Source organism: Triticum aestivum, chromosome 5A (assembly GCF_018294505.1).
Source record: "Triticum aestivum cultivar Chinese Spring chromosome 5A, IWGSC CS RefSeq v2.1, whole genome shotgun sequence".
NCBI classification, from domain to species: domain Eukaryota; kingdom Viridiplantae; phylum Streptophyta; class Magnoliopsida; order Poales; family Poaceae; genus Triticum; species Triticum aestivum.
The window spans coordinates 477,873,165-477,895,584 of NC_057806.1; the positions used below are offsets into that span (position 1 = coordinate 477,873,165).

The window sequence follows — 22,420 nt, forward strand, 5'->3', positions numbered from 1 at the left end:
CCCCCGCTTCATCCCCAACCTCCAGTCTTTGCCTTCAACGATGTGTTTCTCCTCCCCAGCGCTGCCACAAACCACCACAAAGCTCACGCATCGGCGGTGGGGCCCTCGTGTGGGAAGACCTCCCCGCCATACTGCAATCCACAAGGCGGAGCAAGCGGCATGCTGCAACCATGGTGAAAATTGTTGGATCCTGCTGGAAAAAAAAACTGAAACCACGGTTACGAGACGCTGCGACAGGGAGACCACCTCCGAGCCATAGATTTTTTGCTGGAGCTACGTGGCAAGGTTGTTGCAACCAGCTGCATGGTATGCAGGAACCAACAGGGTATTTTGCTGCATCCGGTGTCATTTTTTGCTGGAAACCAATGCCTCCTTTTTTCCTACTACCGGCTTTGTGTTTTGCTGAAACCAACATCTTTTTTCAATAGCATCGCTTTTTATCCAGTGACGGCCGTGTTGCAACGGAGTTGCGACCCCGTGCCGGTGGTGATTTGTTTTTTGCTGCAACTGCCCTCGGATTTTGCTACTACCGGCGAATGATTTTGCTACATACAACATGGCGGAGCTGCGACCCCGCGATGGCGGCAGCCGTTTTTGTTGCAATCGTTGTTGGATTTGCTAGTGCGGGCGATGTTTTTTGCTACATCCATTCAAAGGCATTTACTGGTGGCTGGCACGGAGCTCCAACTGAAATTGACTAGCGGGGGAAGGTTCTCCGGCAAGCAGTGGAGGGGCAGCGAGGCGTTGGGGTGCGAGCGGCCGGCGTCCGGTGCCCTCACGGAGCTGCACATGGAGGCAGAGTCGCGTAGGGCAGCAGCGGGCAGGAGGGGGGGGGGGGGGTCGGGAGGAAAGTGACGAGTCAACAAGGAGGGCCAAGATCGGGGGTATACTTTTTGAACGGCTGTAGTGCGCCAGATGAAACGGCTGCGCGGCGACCGGCCCAAATTTAAGCCGGCGTGCCGGTTATGACAATGTGTTCACGTGCTAATCTCAGCTTCTTATATGGTCTAGTACAGCCAGGCTTGTATACCTTATACATCGGGCCTTGACACATAGGTTGACTAAACGGGCACCCCCTTTTGCTCGATGGATGACTAACGTTGTCTTGCAAGCAAACGAATTGCCAAGAAGGCGGCTTTCATCCAGCCACCCTCCACAAATAGTGCCATATCGGGATCATGAACCAGTAAAATCGCAACATGCTTTCGTCCAAGTTTATACATAAAGCCAAACACAAAACTGATGCAAGATGGTGAGAAAACCATGTACTCCCTTCGTCCGAAAAAGCTCGTCCCGAGCTTTTTCGGACGAAGGAAGTAACACACACACACACACACAAAGCAAAGCACATGTGCCCCACCGGAAGCCGCCAACTCGATGTCGAGCATGAGCACAGTCGCACCCCAAAAAGAAGCACTCGAGACTACTGACAAGAGAGAAACCACGTCTCCGTGGAAAAGCACCGGACATCATCGCACCGCACACATGAAGATGCATGTCAACGGAGAGTGCCCACCTCCCTCTTGCTCCGGACGGAGGAGCACCCATCCTGCTTGCGAACAACAAGGACCGAAAAAGGTGACAAACAGATCACGTGTAAAAGGTTGGAGGCAAACTAGAGCGTCCCACGTTAGAGCCCAAGAAGCTTTGAGCCAGGGTCCAAGCTTGCCCGATGACGCCGACGGTGCAGCCCGAAGGTACCCGAGCTCCATGATGGCGCCTGCAAGAATGTGAGTACATAGTCCACGAGAAATCTCACTCGTGCCACACCGACAACGAACCGGTAAACGCTGGATATGATGGAGAGTCGAACCACATTCAACCGGAGGCAAGACAAGCTAATCAATTCAGGTCGATCAGCCACGAGTACATGAGTCGATGGACCATACTATCTAGCTACTCCCTCCGTTCCCAAATACTTGTCTTTCTAGGCATTTTAAATGGACTCAAATACGGATGTATGTAGACATATTTTAAAGTATAGATTCACTCATTTTGCGCCGTATGTAGTCACTTGTTGAAATCTCTAGAAAGACAAGTATTTAGGAACGGAGGGAGTACTAATTAATCCAAATCCAAGACACACGGTAGGACATTCTTTGTTAGAGGGTTATCATTCAGGTCTGGTACGCTGTCTCCCCCTCTCCACTGCTAATATAAAGCTTGCACGGTCACCGCGCGCTTCCTTCAACTTTCTCAGAGACATGCACGCACGCACGCATGCATGCATAGGATATGAGCGAGATGCACGCACGCATGGTGGTGGATCGGTGAGATTAAGAGCTTAGGTGTGAGGGGCGGCCTCCAGCTGCTGGTCCTGCGGCGCCATCCTGTTGCGGTTGACCCAGAAGGAGCTGAGCACGCGGAGGCGGTGGAAGTAGTCGGAGACGGCTAGCAGCGACCGCGCCATCTGCCGCGCCGTCAGCACCTGGTGCAGCCGGTGGAGCATCTGCTGCCTCAGCTTCTCCGCCTGCACCCATCCATGAAACAACGACGATCAGTGCCAGATCAAAGCATACACAAACGGCACATGCAGAAGCAAGGCATACATATTACTGATGAGTTGACAGCATTTGACGTTCTGCCATCGTCACGCCAGGATCAGCCAGCAGCAGTTGATTAATTACAGTATGTGTACATGCGACGGCAGGTGGCCTTAATTAACAGTAAGCATATCATATGATGCGTGTGGTTCTGTTTGTGGAATCCATGAGAGAGCAGGTGAAGGGCGGCCTAAACAATGCGTGCACCTACTATACCCAACAAGGAAATCAAGAGGTCGGTGAACTAATTAGCTAGTAGATCCTACTAGTGTTTGTTAGCTAATCACTCGTGTCGATCCTAACTACTACCTCAGTGTCCATTTTCGGGATGGCCACAGTCGGGTGCTTTTCTAAAGTTCGGAACCTAATCCATACACACACATATATATACATGCATCTGGACTGTCAGTGATAGTATAATCTAGCCGCCTGCGCGCTGACTAATTAATCTAATCAAACGCAGTCTCGACCGATCTAAATTAATTAGGTGAACCATCGGTTGTACCCTGTCAACTAATCAAGGAATATGTATGTATATTTGACTCGATCGATGGATGGGTCGCACGCAGCTCTAACAGAAACACTAGAGCGACATGAAATGCAAAGTAATATGAAGAGTGATGGAAAGCGATGGTGACCTGTCTGACGAAGCCTTCGAGGGTGGTGAGCTTGTGGACGGCGAGGCCCATCTGGCCCATGTAGTTGGAGACGTTGGGGGTGGAGCAGCAGGTGAGCGCGTCGGAGACGATGGTGTCGGAGAGCGCCTGGTAGAGGGTGTCCAGGCCCTGGCTCAGCGCCTCCTCCGTCTGCACCGCCGACTGCTGCAGCCCGTACACCGCCACGATCTGCTGCTCCGTCAGCGGGTCCACGTGCGAAAGCACCATCTGCCACCACCACCACCCGAATTAAATCAAGATAAGAGATCGATCAGCATAAGAGAATAATTCAGTTACAGTTAGATCGAGTCGATATGCATGGCATTTCCACAAACAGGAGGAAGCACAGAAGGAGACGCCATTTAATACTGCCCCAGAGTGCGTCGCGAGCCATCGATCGTGCCCGCCGCACGCGCCGCGGAGACGGCGGGGCATGCCTGCCTGCGCGGCGCAGCGGGGATCGAGGGCCGGCTGGCTAAGCTCTTCAATGCGCGCGGCGGGAGGGAATCGCCCGGCCGGCCCGGATCCATGGCAGGTTCCCTCCCCCTTACCTAGGCCCCTAGCTGCTGAAAACGAGAGGATTCTTGCAGGCTCGCGTCACCCGGCGCCGAAATGCGCATGATGATGGTCGGACTATGCAGGCAAGGCGAGTTCACCATACCGAGTACCGACTCCTCTTGCACGACTTGAATGCCGCGAGACATGCATGCATGGCTAGCTCTATACCTACCTACACGACCAAGTCTCTCTCAGACATGTTTTTTTTTTTGAGAATTGTTTGAATTGCTTACCACATGTGTCACGTGGTCTCTCTAAAACATATGCAGCGTTTGGTTTTGGTGTATGCATGCATGTCGCAAATCTTATCAAACACCTGCTGAGTATAGGCCATAACTTATAGAAAAATTTCAGCAAAAACCTGGAGTAGTATTTTTTTCCCCTCATGAAACAAGAATTAGATTGACTCATGCATCTCCACTGCAACTCTCCAATCACACTAATGTTCATCTATTTTTATGGTAAATCACTCAAATATTTTGCAAATAAATAAATTTGCCCACATTTCAGACCATCTTTTCAAACTCAGTGATTTGAAGATTTAATTGGGTGGTGAAGTTCTATAAAATTTTGTAACAATTGAGAATGGGCAAAGCCAGAAAGGTAGAAGAACTTGAACAAACATGCACTGCCTTTGTTCCAAGTAAAGAGTACGCTCATAATTCCCGCAAAAAAAAAGGTACGAGTACATGATTTTCCTAGGAAGCGTGTATGAAAACCTCTCTATATTTGACCACTAATTAATAATACTAGATGTCATTGCCACGGGAACCTTGTTAAAATAATTGTATTAATAGGTGCTGGAAAAAACTAAAACAAATGCAAGAGTGTTCTTGATTCACATTAAGTTAGCAGAATATCATTTTCTGTATAAAAAATGTGAACCACGAACTGCGAAGTTATGCTCCAAGTATCTAACACATATACCGTATATGGCAATAATAAAATTAATTAAAAATATATAATTTATGAGTGACATGCAAGGCTTGCTAATGTGGTATGGTTAAACAAAAAAGTGTAACTTATGATTGCCATGCATATGTGCTGATGTAGGGACATGCTTGAAAAATTAGGTGGTGGATTGCATGGAAACAAATGTAACTTATGATTTTTGATTAACATGCATAGGTGCTGATGTGGCATGACTGCATGCATGCTTAAAAAAATTTGGTAGAGGGTTGTAGCTATTTACGAATATATAGGATGTTGTTTTCTTTTTTCTTAATTTGTACCATTAGATTCACAACAAAAAATATCTCAAATATTTTTATAACCAAATTTTATATAATCATACAAGGATTAAATGGTCAAAATGGCTCATTTGGTTCTAAATTTAAATGGTCAGCGTTCAAAGATGCTGTTATTCCTGAATTACTATTTGACAAAAGTTCAAATCCCTTGCCTTTTTTAGTTGAACTGAAACCATTTGCCTTTTTACCTTAAATAGAAAGCAAAATGTATCTCAATTAGAAAAAATTAAAAGGGTACGATGGTTTCAGTGAACTATGCTTCTTTTTAAGGATTCAGTGAACTATACTTCTTTTTTAAGCAAGGGATTTGGTACAATTATACATGTTCAAAATAAACCTTTGTAGCTAGCTAGCGAACTCAATGAAAACTGAGGTACTATGGAAGGATTTAACTATGGTGTGTACTATGTGCGTCCTTGCAACCACACATCATATTCATAGGTGGTCTAAGAACAAAGTATTTTTGGTTCCAGAAAATTACAGATAAACATTTTTCAGATGTTGAGAAGGACACCCACTTTAATATGTCTTATTTATGTTTCCACAAAAAGCAAGGAAATTCACGCCATGATGTTAGGCCGGCAAGAGATGCTGCAAACCGAGGTGGTGACTGCGACCGACACTAGCTAGATCTAGGGCTAGGGCTAATCCGATCTGAAGAAAGAAACGCGCGCCATGTGAAGAGAGAGACGAGTACCTTGATGACCTCGGAGGGGCGGAAGCCGCCGAGCCAGAGGAAGCAGCGCTCGGCGGGGCTCCTCCAGACGCCGGAGATGAGGTGGAAGACGTCGCCCTTGATGACGGCGTCCTTGATGGCCAGCACCTCGTCGTGGTGCGCCAGGCAGCTCTCCACGTACATCTGCAGCTCCCCCTCCGGCAGGTGCTGCTGCAGCGCCGCCCGCAGCTCGTACATCAGCCGGTTGTGCTCCTCCTGCCACCGCGCGTACTCCACGTCGAACATCGCCGCCTCTGCTGGCCAATTGTTTCGCGCGAATTAGTAGTAGCGCGACGACATGCATCTGAAGTTCTGGATTGATCAAGATGGAGATGGGGATGGATGGATGCGTGGGGTACCTGAGCTGAGGCCGTCGATGCCGCCGAGACCTTTTCCGGCGATGCCTTGCTCGGCGAGGAGGCTGCTGCCGGGGTAGAGCACTCCCTGTACACACATACACACATGAATGTGCGTACAGATTGGGCAGAAAGTGAGGAGAGATCGGCTTTGATTTTCCTTGCAAACAAACGTACCTGAGCTCTTGCGCTGTGGAGTTCTTGCTCGATCTGAGCCAGCCTGATCCTGCTGGACTCGAGCTGCTGGATATAGGCCTGTTGAATAGAGAAATTTAACAGTAATTAATCAGCATTGTGCAAAATGAGGCCGGCATTGATCATAGAGAGAAGAATTGGAATGTTAACTAATTAAGGTTCGTTTTTCATCTAGTATACTAGCATAAATATTTTGCCTTTTCTGCCACTCGTGTTCTTGCCATTTGGGTGTTATAAAACTGTTCCTTGACTCACTCACCTTCTTCCTCAGCCTGCTCTTCCTTGCCGCCTCCCTGTTCTGGGCTAGCCTCCTCAGCGTCTGCATTTCGTCAATTACCAGAAATTGAGTTGCATGTCCAACACAACTACAGAAAGAAACACTAGCTAGTAGCACTCCCTATGCTTTGATTTTTCATGAAGGAACAAGTTTAGTTAGTTGTTACTTTTGGGTCGCGTTCGCCGGTGGATAAGCCCCTCTTGTGCTCCTTCTGCAACCACGCCAAAGGAGATCAATAACATATTAACATATATCATCAGTCAATTAAAACAACGATATGACACGGGGCCGGCAGCCGAATTAACAACAAATCTGGCTAGCTACAGACAGTTGGGTTAGTTAATTAGGTGAGGTTAACTGATAGTGTAGCTGCTCTCCTTGTTGTTAATTCGGCTTTGTCAGCGGCTTGACATCCTTGTTGTTGGGTTAGTTAATCTGGCCAGACTCACCTTTGTCAGCGGCTTGACATCCTTGTTGTTGCTGACCCCTGCGGACTCGGCGGTGGCGAAGGCGGGTTGTTGTTGCTGGTGCTGCAGGTGGAGGTGGTGCTCCTGCTGCTGCCTCCTGCTCCCCGCCGCCAACTCCTCCATGGCCGCCGCGGCCGCCTGCTGCTGCTGCTGGTGGTGATGGTGGTCCGGCGACGGCATCTTCGACCCCACGGGCGCTGGCGACAGGACTAGGCCAAGCTCCCCCTGCACGCCAATCACACCACAACCACAACGACAAAAGGATGTTAAACAAGGGGCCAAACATCAACAACAAAACCAATCATGAGCAGGTAATAGGATGTGAGATGGATGGAGTTGTGGCGTATTACGCACCTTTGGTGATGGCTCCACGTGCATCGGCTGGGAGGGGAAGATGTTGAGGGTCTCTGCATCCATGAACAAGATGAAGAGAGGGGCAAATGAGTGAGCTGATGGAAGGAACCGAGCTTGCTAGCTAGCTAGAGGTTGATGCTTCACATATACAGGAGCTCGCTCGCCCGCCACTGGAGCTGTGGAGGTTGCTGACGTACGTTCTCGTGCGGACAGGAACAAAATAATCATGGCAGGCGCGTACAGCGGCAGCGAGATCGCTGGCACTGGCAGTGGCGCTCTGGCGGTACGAGCTGGTGGTCTGGCCGGCCGTCCTGGCGCGCGACACACGAGAAAGCTGGGCTGGGCACTGGGGTACGGGGAGATACGGGGCAGCGGAGCGGGGCCGGGGCAGGAGGGATGCGCACAGGCACAGCTTAGGCATGCATGCTGCTTTCCTGCGCCCGAACCGGAAGAGAAGCGGGCCGGGGAGTGGATAGGGCTCGGATCGGGTCAAACAAACGCCACAGATGCGGACGCACGCCATTGCAGGCGCAGCGGTGGTGGTGGAGTCCGGAGGCGGAGATCACCCCCTCTGCGTGCATGTGTCTGCGCCCCGCTGCCGCGGCCACATGCGGCATGCGGCAGCCCCGTCGCGGCCCGCGCTCGCCGCGAAATGATTGAGCGGCGTCTGTTACATGTCGCACTCACGGTCCGACCGCCCAAACCGCAACGGAGGAGAGAGAAAGGGGAGATGAGAGAGAGTTTTGTTGGGTTCCATGGACGACTTTGAGCAAGCGAGCAAAGCAAAGCATATGTGTTCTTGGAGGGATTCTCTCCACAGCACACCACATGGTCCTCGCCGATGGCAGGCCGGGCACCGCAGATTTGCAGCGGCAGATCGATCCTGGTCGAAATGGGGTACCTGCCTGAGAATCTGCCGCAGGCCGGCCGGCCGGCCATACGATCGTTTTCCCTAAAACTCCGGAAAAAGATTTTCTGCATGCACCAGATCAGAGCTAATCGCTGGGCGGCATCTCTGTCTCTCTACAGTCCACACCCATCACATCTATATTCCTCTTCCTATATGCGCCAAAGTCCTTTTCTTTTTCATGGAATATACTTACTGTATATGTGATGTGCCAAAGTTGACACATCAGTTTCTGAGCCTTACCTACACCGCCCCCCCATTAACTACCGCTCCCGATTAAGCGCACAAATTAAGAAAGCGCCAATCAACTTTAACCGTCACTTCATCATCATAACACTACACGAAAAACACCTGCATTTAACCCCTGCAAAACTGCAAAAAGAAACTGAAATTGACCCCGTTTTCCCGCAAAGATTTCGTGCGTGCACTTACGGCGCTGCTCCTGCTGCGTGGAGGCGTGGCCGTGGTCGAGGTACATGAACAGGGCCTGGTCCAGCTCCCCCAGTTGGTCATACGCGCCTGATGCCTCCTTGCCGCTCCTGCATGCATGGTTGTGGTGCAACACAAACTCATAAGAATATATATCAGTATTCAGTAATATGGGCGGTGAAAAGAAACAGGTGATCGATGAGCTGAAGCATGCATGCATGCAAGCACGGGGTTTGAGGAACCAGCTAGTAACCACACGCACATCATCATGAAATCATGCGCGCGCGCTGCTGCCATGAGCTAGCCTATGAATGTGTGATGCTATTATTGTGGCCTGGTCCAACTCCAGCCCCTCCTCCTCTCCGCTCTGCGCGCGCCGCAGGAGGAGTGGGAACTGGAGGGTGTTGTGGAATCTTCTCTAGCCTTGCAGCACTACCACTAGTAGGAGTAGCAGGCGGCATTTATTTGGCAGCCCAGGAAATGTGCTTGCATGGCATGGCTGGCCCCGGAATTTCTTGTGTGCAAGATATGCTCATTGAAAATTATGCATGGACTGGTAGTGCATACTACTAGATGTATGTATTGCTAGTGCATGTATAGAGTGTATGTATGTTTGGCACTTAGTACTATGTATAAATAATATTTTGTCCTAACCAATTAATTAATTGCAAGTGTTCTTGCTGTCATTTGGAAAACAATTAGTGCTAATTAGTGTACCTAATGTCCAAAGGGAAGACTAGTGGGTTGTTAATTTCCACAACAATTCAACTATCTGAACCGAATTAACAAGCCCTGACAATACAGCGATCCGGCACCAATTATGAGAACGCAACAATTCAACTATCTGCACCGAAATATTGAAAAGAGGCGCCGATTTAGAACCGAAACTTGTTTCGCGCATCGTCTAGAATTTCTCCTCCTCTTGGAGTAAAATACAATGAAATAAAGAAGCGATAAATTTGTCAAAGTACTCGGATCTGTCATATCACAACCATGCATGTGACTAATCTAAGAATCATCACTTGACTTTCCGAGTTTACATTGGCAAAGAAAGGCGGAGCGGATGGACATGGATGAAAAAATTCAGTAGAAGAAGACAGGTTCCCTAGCCTTTCTATCATACTTCATGTTTATCAGGAAACAAAAGGAAAGAAACAAAGATGGAAACCAATTAAGACGGGCAAGATCATCAATTATGTACAAGAACCACACAAATCAACAAGCAAATTAAAGAACAAGTGAAGAAAGAATCAGAGAAAACTTGGAAAACATAAATTCAATCGAATTCCAGATCAAAACGAATAGATCAAAGGCACGCGAGAACAGACGGGGGAAGCAAATTAAAAATTGAATTGGATTCAAGTGAATTGAGAACCGTACATGAAGCTCGCGGCGGCGGCGTGCATGGAGGAGGAGGAGGACGAGGAGGGAGGGGCATGGTGATGTTGATGGCTGCTCATCCCGAAGGTGATGTCCATCTCCAGCGGCTGTTGCTGTTGCTGATGTTGCTGGGTGATGATCTCCTGCTGTTGCTGCTGTCCCTGGCCTTCACTCATCATCATCTCGAGGGAGACAGACTCCGCCGACGACGGAAGAAACACACGCACACAGGGAGGGGGCTACAGCTTCCTCTCTCTCTCTTTCTTTCTCTGTGTCTGCGTCTACGTATGTATATCTCCGGCCGGGCCGAGACCTAAATACGGCTGGGTTTGACTCTAGGGGGGGCTAGCTGCCAAGGCACCACCTCTGTATCTATCTACACCTAGCAAGCTATCTTCTCCGCACCAGCAAACTACCCCGCAGCCGGCCGGGCGCCCGGCATGACCTCGGTCGATCTATCTATCTCTCTATCTCTCTATCTATCCGGGGAGCCTAGCTCGTGATGGCGCCTTGGAGCCTAGCTAGCCACTGCTTTGCCAACAAACCACTACCAGTTCTCCTCCCCCCTTCGCCTCTCTCTAATGACGCTCTTGTCTACATGTAGTATCTCCTTTTGCTTGCTTGTGTCTTGTGTGTGTGTGTGGGACTGACTGTGGGTCGTCTATGGGTTCCAGAAGGGCTGAGAGGCCATTAATGGCGAAACAGACTTTCTGTTCGGCTCCATGCCCTCTTGCAACTAATGGCGCGCTTGCAAACACCCCGCTTTTCTCCCTCTCTTCCTCTCCCTTCTTTGCTTTGCTTTAACCACCCCCCGCAACAACAACAAAAAAAACCATGGCTAGCTCTCTCTGGTCTCTCCACGGGGAGGGGGGCAGGTGAAACACAACTGCACAATTGAGTTGCCACTTTTAGCTTTGTTTCTCCACTACACGTTTTTGCGCCCAAATCGTTTCGTTTCCGCCCATTTCGGTACATCGATCTCTCCGCGTGACATGCTACTATGGTGTAGCAAACTTTGTTGCTTTTTTCGACCACGCAGATACTAATTAGCCCGAAATGAAGACCTCTACTTAGCTATTAATATTGTCAAGTTGCATACATACCATATATTTTTGGGAATTGATTGTGTTATATGAAACTTGGGTCCTGGATTTTAAAGAGAGCTTTGTGGGGAGAACTTCTTTTTGTGAATGTGGGTGCTTCACCTTGGTCAATGTGGCTATGTCAAAAATTACAATTTCTACGAAAAGAAAACTTCCACGCGATCCTATGTTATATTGTTGCGTGTCAACTTGCTTCAACTTCAGTATTTGTTACAATGCGATTAGGCGGGCGGTTGGTGGTACTATGTCCAAGCATAGGCGGTGATCATGTTATAAACTGCGCGCAACTTTTTAGACGACGTGTTGTCAGTCCGTTTGATCGATTTGTCATATTTCGCGCAAGAGTTCATAGTCGATTTTGGGTTTTGTGATTCACTAGACGCAAAGGTCAAACATGTACTCAATTAAGTTTCTCGGAAAAATCCAATCTGCATATAGCAACTAGTAATTAAAGAATATCTTCCACACTCTAGATCTTTTTTTTTCAATTCTTAGACGATGTGTTGTCAATCCGGTTGATCGATTTGTCATATTTCGCGCAAGAGGTCGTACCCACTATTGGATTTGCGCTTCACCTAGACACAAAGGTCAAACGTGTATATCAATAAAGTTTCTCTTGAATCTTTGCAATTAAAGATAATCAGTACGCAACCAAGCGATCGATCGAGGATGCTGGCATATTATTGTGAAATGAATACGACAAAGCTATTTACGATGCTAGATTGTTGGTCCTGAATTTTGGTCAAAGATAATATCATTTCCAGCAGTGCATAATCAGTACGCAACCGAGTGATCGATCAAGGATGCTGGCATATTATTGCGAAATGAATACGACAAAGCCATTTACGATGCTAGATTGTTGTTTCTGAATTTTGGTCAAAGATAATATCATTTCCAGCAGTACATAATCAGTATACAACCGAGAGATCGATCGAGGATGCTGGCATATTATGGCGAAATGAGTACGACAAAGCTATTTACGATGCTAGATTGTTGGTTCTGAATTTTGGTCAAAGATAATATCATTTCCAAGTTGCATACATACCATAGATTTTGGGGAATTGATTGTGTTTTATGAATCTTGGGTCCTGGGTTTAAAGAGAGCTAAGTGGGGAGACCTTCTTTTGTGAATGTGGGTGCTTCATCTTGGTCAATATGTGGCTATGTCAAAAATTACTTTTTTCTATGAAAAGAAAACTTCAGACAATCGTAGTTTATATTGTTGCGTGTCAACTTGCTTCAACTTCAGTATTTGTTACGATGCGATTAGGCGGGCGGTTGCCGATACTATGTCCAAGCATAGGTACGGTGGTGATCATGTTATAAACTGCGTGCAACTCTTTAGACGATGTGTTGTCATTCTCTTTGATCGATTTGTCATATTTCAGGCAAGAGTTCATAGTCACTTTTGGGTTTTACACTTCACTAGACGCAAAGGTCAAACATGTACTCAATTAAGTTTCTCGGTAAAATCCAATCTGCATATATATAGCAACTAGTAATTAAAGAATATCTTCCACACTCTAGATTTTTTTCAATTGTTAGACGATGTATTGTCAGTCTAGTTGACCGATTTGTCATATTCCTCACAAGAGGTCATAATCACTATTGGATTTGCGCTTCACCTAGACACAAATGTCAAACATGTATATCAATAAAGTTTCTCTTGAATCTTTGCAATTAAAGATAATCAGTATGCAACCAAGATCGATCGAGGATGCTGGCATATTATTGCTAAATGAATACGACAAAGCTATTTACGATGCCAGATTATTGGTCCTGAATTTTGGTCAAAGATAATATCATTTCCAGCAGTACATAATCAGTACGCAACCGAGCGATCGATCAAGGATGCTGGCATATTATTGCGAAATGGATACGACAGAGCTATTTACGATGCTAGATTGTTGTTTCTCAATTTTGGTCAAAGATAATATCATTTCCAGCAGTACATAATCAGTATACAACCGAGCAATCGATCGAGGATGCTGGCATATTATGGCGAAATGAGTACGACAAGTCTATTTACGATGCTAAAATTGTTGGTTCTGAATTTTGGTCAAAGATAATATCATTTCCAGCAGTACATGATAAATTTTGTAATGAACTTAGGCCCCATGCATTGAGCTGCAATTGTGATGATCACGCTTTATAAACTACTATGTAACTTTGTAGATGATGTATAGTATTGTGCTGCCTCTCTTTTTATTTTATTGATTTGTTGTTTCGAGTAAGACTTCATATTATAGCTTTTGGTTTTGCGCCTCATCTCAAGCAAAGGTCAGAAGAGGTAATAATAAAGTAGCTCCTTTATAACAAATCCCCATGGCAATTACCTCATGCATATCTAGTGCACTCTAGATTTTCAAAGCATTAGAGGTTCGCATGACAATAAAGGGAAGTGTATCTGATGTATTCACAATATTGTTTTAAATCTCTAGAATTAAATACAAGAATTATGCACTCAAGAGCAAACGGGCGACGATAGGGATATTTTACTGTTCTAGCGTTACAAGATGCAGAAATCAAGTGTAATGAAAGCCTCTATTTTGAAAAGAAAAAAAGTTGCGAAAGAAAAAGAAAACAAATGTTGCCCGGAAGGTTAGTCAAAATGACACAACTATATATTTGGTGCTATGTCCCAACACACGTGGTTATGACATTATACAACACACAACATTTTAAATGGTGTGATGTCAGTCTGTTTAGTTTATTTTTCATATTTCACGCAAGAGTTCATAATAACTTCTGGGTTTTACACGGCACCTAGACTCAAAGGTCAAAAGCATATACCAACAAAGTTTCTCGGAAAAAAAGAATCTGCCTATCAATTAGGAATTAAAGAAATATCTTGTATACTCTATATTTCTAAATTGTTTGAGGTCCACATGATAATAAACAAAAGTTTGTTCGTTGCATTCACAAATTTCATTTGTATCTATACAATTAAAGATAATCGGTGCATAACCAAGCGACCAGGCTATGATGCGGGCATATTACTGCGAAACAATATGGCAAAGCTATTTATGATGATAGATTTCTCCTTCTGATTATGGATGAAGGTAATTTCGGTTCCAGCATTACACGATAAATTGTTGTAGTAAACTTAGGCCCCATGCATATAGTACGCCGTAATTATAGTTTTTGCAAGAGTAATGTTGGGAGCTGAGCAATTGCCAAAGTATGTATGCCATGTTTGTAAATAATGTTTACATTTCTGTGCTATAACTGTGGTGGTCATTGAATATGTGATTCAGAGGAAACCCCATTTGTATATGTGGAAACATAAACGCCAAATTGTTCCCTAGTCAAGCCTCTAAGGCTAGCTCATGTGTTGCACAATGATCCCATTTTACTGATCATAGGACATTATTACAGTAACAAAGATGCCGGCAACAATGGCAGCACATTGTTAATAGAACAATGGTATTGGACAGACCCAACAAAATAATATAGAGGTCACACCGTCACCTTGTTATAAGTACAACCATGAAAGTGTTAACGTATACTCACGTGAATAGACCATGAGAATGTCAAGTACCTTCATGACACACATTTGCTTGGGTGTTGTCAAACATTACCCGTAACAGAGTGATTATAATAGCAACTTTCGGGTACATCGGAAAAGCATGTCTAGGGACTCGATAGTTCAAGAATGAGATTTGACCCTCCGACAATGGAGAGATACTCTCCGGGCCCTCTCGGTATTATGGTATCCATCATCATCTGGCCAGACACGATGTGTTATGATACGTCTCCGTTGTATCTACTTTTTCAAACACTTTTGCCCTTGTTTTGGACTCTCACTTGTATGATTTGAATGGAACTAACCCGGACTGACGTTGTTTTCAGCAGAATTGCCATGGCGTTGTTTTATGTGCAGAAAACAAATATTCTCGGAATGACCTGAAACTCCACGGAACATCTAAGAAAAAATAAAAAAAAATCCTCGCCAAAGATGAAGACCAGGGGGCCCACACCCTGTCCACGAAGGTGGGGGCGCCCCCCCTAGGGCGCGCCCCCCTACCTCGTGGGCCCCCTGGATGCCCTCCGACGCCAACTCCAACTCTATATATTTGCTTTCGGAGAGAAAAAATCAGAGAGAAGAAATCATCGCGTTTTACGATACGGAGCCGCCGCCAAGCCCTAAAACCTCTCGGGAGGGCTGATCTGGAGTCCGTTCGGGGCTCCGGAGAGGGGGATTCGTCGCCGTCGTCATCATCAACCATCCTCCATCACCAATTTCATGATGCTCACCGCCGTGCGTGAGTAATTCCATCGTAGGCTTGCTGGACGGTGATGGGTTGGATGAGATTTATCATGTAATCGAGTTAGTTCTGTTAGGGTTTGATCCCTAGTATCCACTATGTTCTGAGATTGATGTTGCTATGACTTTGCTATGCTTAATGCTTGTCACTAGGGCCCTAGTGCCATGATTTCAGATCTGAACCTATTATGTTTTCATCAATATATGTGAGTTCTTGATCCTATCTTGCAAGTCTATAGTCACCTACTATGTGTTATGATCCGGCAACCCCGAAGTGATAATAATCGGGACCACTCCCGGTGATGACCATAGTTTGAGTAGTTCATGCATTCACTATGTGCTAATGTTTTGTTCCGGTTCTCTATTAAAAGGATGTCTTAATATCCCTTGGTTTCCAATAGGACCCCGCTGCCATGGGAGGGTAGGACAAAAGATGTCATGCAAGTTCTTTTCCATAAGCATGTATGACTATATACGAAATACATGCCTACATTACACTGATGAATTGGAGCTAGTTCTGTGTCACCCTATGTTATGACTGTTACATGATGAACCGCATCCGGCATAATTATCCATCACTGATCCGGTGCCTACGAGTTTTCCATATACTGTGCCCCTTGGTGAATTTCTTGATGAACAAATTGCTAGGGCTAGAGAAAAAAAATTATTGAATCTGAATACGATGATGATAGTGATGATGAAAATATGCCTGTTATCCCTGAGGGCTATCTTTTTGATATGGAATCTTCTGCCGCTATTTTAGCTTGCAGAGATAGATATGAGCTTAAGAGGTTATTAGTTAAATGGAACAATCACTTAGAGATAAAATGAAATCCAACCCTGCTTTTGCTACTTCACCTATTTGTGTTCCTGATAAGGATTATGAATTCTCTGTTGATCCTGATATAATTACTTTGATGGAATCTGATCCGTTTTATGGCTATGAATCTGAAATTGTTGTGGCACATCTTACTAAGTTAAATGATATAGATGCCCTGTTCACTAATGATGAGAGATCGCATTACTTTTATATACTCAAAATATTTCCGTTCTCATTAAAGGGTGACACTAAGATATGGTTTAATTCTCTTGATCCTGGTTGTGTGCGTAGTCCCCAGGATATGATTTATTACTTCTCTGCTAAATATTTCCCTGCTCATAAGAAACAAGCTGCTTTGAGGGAAATATACAACTTCGTGCAAATTAAAGAAGAGAGTCTCCCACAAGCTTGGGGGAGGCTTCTCAAGTTACTTAATGCTTTGCCTGATCATCCTCTTAAGAAACCTGAAATCCTTGATATCTTTTATAATGGACTAACCAATGCTTCCAGAGATTACCTGGATAGTTGTGCTGGTTCTCTTTTCAAGGAAAGAACACCGGATGAAGCTGAAATTCTATTGAATAATATGTTGACAAATGAAAATAATTGGGCAGCTCCTGAGCCAACTCCTGCTCCAATTACTGAGCCTATTCTTAAACCAACTCCGAAGAAGAGAGGTGCTCTATTCCTCAGTCCCGAAGATATGCAAGAGGCAAAGAAATCTATGAAAGAAAAAGGTATTAAAGCTAAAGATGTTAAGAATTTACCTCCTATTGAAGAAATACATGGTCTTAATATACCGCCTGTTGAAGAAACATATGATCTCAATTCTTTATTTATTGAAGAACCTCCTGATCTCGATATCCCGACACAGGTAGTAAAGGTAAATTCTCTCTATAAGTATGATAAAGCTGAAGTCCGTCCTACTAAAATTGCTAGCCAATGCTTGGATGAGTTTGATAATTTTATGTTTAAGCAAGACGACTTCATTGCTTATTTTGGTAGACAATTAAAAGAAAATGCTTATATGATTAGACGCTTGGGTGATTATATGGCTAATATTAAAGGTGAACTTAAACTTGTTGGCAAACATGCTTCTATGGTTACCACTCAAGTAGAACAAGTACTTAAGGCTCAAAAAGAAGTGCTTGATGAAATGAATAGTAAGAAAAATGATTATGCTGTTAGAGTGGCTACTAGAACTGGTAGAATGACTCAGGAACCTTTGTATCCTGAAGGCCACCCTAAGAGAATCGAGCAAGATTCTCAGAGAAATAATATTGATGTTCCTAGTTCTTCTAAAAAGAAGAAAAAGAAAAATAATAGAACTGTGCAAACTTCTAGTGAACCTATTGCTGAACCACCTGATAATCCAAATGATATCTCTATGTCTGATGCTGAAACACAATCTGGTAATGAACATGAACCTAATGAAAATATTAATGATGATGTTCATGATGATGCTCAACCTAGTAATGATAATGATGTAGAAATTGAACCTGATGTTGATCTTAATAACCCACAATCAAAGAATCAACGTTATGATAAAAGAGACTTTGTTGCTAGGAAACATGGTAAAGAAAGGGAACCTTGGGTTCAGAAACCCATGCCTTTTCCTCCAAAATCATCCAAGAAAAGGATGATGAGGATTTTGAGCGCTTTGCTGAAATGATTAGGCCTATCTTTTTGCGTATGCGATTAACTGATGTGCTCAAAACAAATCCTTATGCTAAATATATGAAGCATATCATTACTAATAAAAGAAAGATACCAGAAGCTGAGATTTCCACCATGCTTGCTAATTATACTTTTAAGGGTGGAATACAAAGAAACTTGGAGATCCTGGAGTACCTACTATACCTTGCTCCATTAAAAGAAATTATATTAAAACTGCTTTATGTGATCTTGGAGCCGGTGTTAGTGTTATGCCTCTCTCTTTACATCGTAGACTTGACTTGAATAAGCTGACACCTACTGAAATATCTTTGTAAATGGCTGATAAATCAACTGCTATACCTGTGGGTATTTGTGAGGATGTGCCTGTTGTGGTTGCAAACGTTACTATTTTAACGGACTTTGTTATTCTTGATATTCCCGAGGATGATAGTATGTCTATTATTCTTGAAAGACCTTTTCTTAATGCTGCAAGGGCTGTTATTGATTGCAACAAAAGCAATGTCACTTTTCATGTTAATGGTAATGAGCATACGGTACACTTCCCGAGGAAACAACCTCAAGTTCATAGTATCAACTCCATTGGAAAAATTCCATTGATTATAATTGGAGGTTTTGAATTTCCTCTTCCTACTGTCAAAAAGAAATATGATATACTTATTATTGGGGATGTGCATATCCTTGTTGAGGTAACTTAGTGTTATTCGAAATTTCTTCGGTTTCATGATTATCGGAATGAGTTTGTTAACAAGACTTGATCAACCTTGTTAGTGGATTCTTTTTGATGAGCATGAGATGGATGAAACTAAAAGCACAACCTTCTGTACCCTCTCTATATTTTCTGTTAATTAGTAGAAATAAAGTAAAAATAGTATTTTTCTGTCTGTTTCCTGACTTATCCGTGCAATATAAAAATATCCCGAAAATAAAAGTCCTCAGAATGTCATGCCAATTTAATATGATTTTTTCGGGAATATTTGAGGATTTACTGTGCAAAATTTACCGCGGGAGGAGCTGCCACCTGGCCACGAGGGTGGTGGGCGCCCTCCCCTCCTTTAGGGCGCGCCCCCTGCCTCGTGGGCCCACGGTGGCCCTCCTCCACTTATCCCAGCACCCATCTTCTTCCTCTGTCTCACACAAACCCGAAAACCCAACTCAAGCACGAGTTCCAACCACTTTTGCTGTGATTTTCGATCTCCTTGCTCAAAGCACCTCTCGCAAAACTGCTTGGGGAGATTGTTCCTTGGTATGTGACTCCTCCATTGGTCCAATTAGATTTTGTTCTAGTGCTTTATTCTTTGCAAATTTTTGTTGCTTAGCTGACCCTGTTCTTGAGCTTGCATGTCAAATTTATATGGTCAAAGGTAGTTTTGATTCATGATATAGGCCCTAGGCACTTGTAGGAGTAGTTGCTATCAATATTATTGAGTTTGGTTTACATTTATTTTGAAGTTGCTAAAAATTTCAGACTTTTTCAGAGAAAAACAATATGCTTAGGAAGATGTTCCAAGGTGGTTCTTCTAAGAAGCAAGGACCCAGGATTGCTATGCGCGATGCTAACGAGGATCCACCAAGACCGCTCCAGTACGGCCTTGCAAATGGCCGCGGAAAATTTCATGGACCGTGCGGGAATTAAAGAAGAATTCAAAGCATATTTGCGCAATGCCGGTCTTGAGGATTTTGAGGCTAACAAATGCCCCCGGTATCATGATCTCACAAGTTCATTTGTGAGGAGGTTTGAGTATTCATCTTCGCGTAATTCTCCTTCAGTCATGTTTGATATCTATGACAAATCTTATACCATGGACTTAGAGGATTTCACTTCTGCTTGCAAACTTCCATCATGGGGTAGTGTTAGGGATCCCCCTAAATCTGAATTTAGAAACTTTCTTGCTAGTATAACTGTGGGGGAATCTAGAGATATAACGCAGGCTACCATAGGGAGCATTCACTTTCCTCCTATATATTATTTTGCTCTCTTCATCGGTAGATGCATAAATGCTAAGGATGAAGCATGTCACATGTGTGTCCCTGATCTTAGCATTCTTAGGAATGCTGTGTTAGGAGACCAATCTTATCATATGGGAGCCATTGTAGCTCGTAATTTGCATCATAATAGACATAATGGAGATTTCTTTGGAGGAATTTATGCAACTCGCTTAGCTCATTTTATTGAAATAGACATTCGTGAGGGTGTTACGGAGTTGCCTCCTGCATATTTAGATTCTGACTCTATGGCTTCGCACCAGTTTGTCGAGAGGCCTGAATCACCTCTCCTATATCGTTTAATTTTTGATAAACGACGTGTTTTCCGTATTACTCTCCCTGCTCCTGTCTTCTTTGATTCACAGACAAAAAGAAGATATGTTATTACCAGAGAGGAGGCACAAGAGTACGAGAGGAGAGCGGAGGCAGCTCGACTCCACGCTGCAGCTCAGCAGGCGATAACCGCTGCACATCAGTATGATCCCAACTATTCCTCATCACAGTACGACCCCAACAACTATTATTATGGATATCAGCCAGGCCAGCCGTGGCAATAGACCAACTTAGGCCAAAAGCCTAAGCTTGGGGGAGTACGTATTTCTCACCGACATTACATTTATGTTCACACACACTCATTGCTAGATGTCGGTGTTCATACTCTTTCACTGTAATATCCATGCTAGTTTATTTTCTTTTTCCTGCCTTCTTCTTTGTGTTTGTTAAACCTTAAGAAAAACCAAAAAAAATTAGTAGTAGTTTATTTTTCTGTTGTAGTAGTAATAATTAAAAAGAAAACCCAAAAATATTTCCCGTTCTTCTTTTGCTTGTTGGGAGCTTTCCCGTGTAAATAGTTTTATTTCTTTTCTTTGGGGGTCAGTAGGAGAAGACCATAATTAAATTGTTGAAGTGACCCTTATATGCATTATTGTTGATTTAACCAAGAGCCCATATTGTCTTGTCTTCTCCTGTTTATTGAATGCTCGCAGATTCCAGCTTAGTCCAATGCACGTGCACTCTTATTATTATTCACACCGTTCGGTCGTGCAAGTGAAAGGCAATTATGATGATATATTATGGACTGACTGAGATGAGAAAAACTAGTATGAACTCGACCTCTTTTGTTTTTGTAAATATGATGAGTCCCTCGTTCTTGACTCGGCTTATTATGAATAAACATGTTTGCAATGACAATTAGAGATCGTAGTTGCTTGTGCCATACTTGATTAGCTATGAGTTATAATGATTTACCTTGTGTGACCAACATGCTATTGCGATGATTATGATGTGGTATGATGGGGTGGTATCCTTCTTTGAATGATTTAAGTGACTTGACTTGGTGCATGTTCACGCATGTAGTTGAAACAAAATCAACATAGCCTTCACGATATTTATGTTCATGGTGGATTATATCCTACTCATGCTTGCATCCAATGTTTATCAATTTTAATGCATGTACATGGCTGTTGTCGCTCTCTAGTTGGTCGCTTCCCAGTCTTTTGCTAACCTTCACTTGTACTAAGCGGAAATACTGCTTGTGCATCCAATCCCTTAAACTCCAAAGTTATTCCAGATGAGTCCACCATACCTTCCTATATGCGGTATCTACCTGCCGTTTCAAGTAAATTTGTATGTGCCAAACTCTAAACCTTCAAATAAACATTCTGTTTTGTATGCTCGAATAGCTCATGTATCAACCGAGGCTGTCCTTATCTTCCGTGTTAGGCGGGTTATTCTCAAGAGGAGTGGACTCCGCTCCTCACTCACGAGAAAATGGCTGGTCACCGGGATGCCCAGTCCCATGCTTTATGCAAACTAAATCAAAATTAATTGCAAACAAAACTCCCCCTGGGACCTGATGTATGTTGGAGGCACTCGTTGTTTCGAGCAAGCCATGGATTTATGCTTGTTGGTGGAGGGCGAGTATAAACTTTACCATTCTGTTTGGGAACCGCCTATAATGTGTTTAGCATGGAAGATATCACCATCTCTTAGTTGTTACATTGACAATGAAAGTATACCGCTCAAAATACAATTTATCTCTATTTCAAAACCGAGCTCTGGCACCTCTACAAATCCCTGCTTCCCTCTGCGAAGGGCCTATCCATTTACTTTTATGTTGAGTCATCACCCTCTTATTAAAAAGCACTAGCTGGAGAGCACAGCTGTCATTTGCATTCATCACTATTAATCTATGTTGGGTGTGACTATAATTGGATCTCTTTTACCATGAATTACAATGTCTAGTCAGTCCTTGATCTTTAAAGGTGCTCTGCATTTATGTTTTGCGGTCTCAGAAAGGGCTAGCGAGATACCATCTTGTTATATCATATTATGATTGTTTTGAGAAAGTGTTGTCATCCGAGATTTATTATTATGGCTTGCTAGTTGATCATGTTATTGATATGAGTAATTATGAGACCTGAGAATTATTGCAAATGTGGTTAGTTATGATCTATGCTGAAAACTTGAATGCTGGCTTGAAA

At 44.0% G+C, this 22,420-nt stretch overlaps 1 protein-coding gene across 2 annotated transcripts; it reads right to left on the minus strand.

The window, feature by feature from the left end:
* Nucleotides 1–1,817: 1,817 nt before the first annotated feature.
* On the minus strand, nucleotides 1,818–10,759 carry LOC123104171 (transcription factor TGA2). 2 transcript variants are annotated; one of them, XM_044525933.1, is made up of 11 exons: nucleotides 10,088–10,759; nucleotides 8,711–8,817; nucleotides 7,372–7,424; nucleotides 7,000–7,242; nucleotides 6,717–6,761; nucleotides 6,533–6,592; nucleotides 6,256–6,333; nucleotides 6,082–6,166; nucleotides 5,705–5,979; nucleotides 3,182–3,427; nucleotides 1,818–2,470 (listed from the first exon to the last, which is right to left on the minus strand). In XM_044525933.1, the coding sequence occupies exons 1-11, from the start codon at nucleotides 10,267–10,269 to the stop codon at nucleotides 2,285–2,287; spliced, it is 1,560 nt and encodes a 519-aa protein (XP_044381868.1). In that variant the 5' UTR covers nucleotides 10,270–10,759; the 3' UTR covers nucleotides 1,818–2,284. The 2 variants fall into 2 exon arrangements, with proteins under 2 accessions (XP_044381868.1, XP_044381869.1); XM_044525934.1 differs by having other exon boundaries at nucleotides 5,705–5,976; nucleotides 10,088–10,755.
* Nucleotides 10,760–22,420: the final 11,661 nt, after the last annotated feature.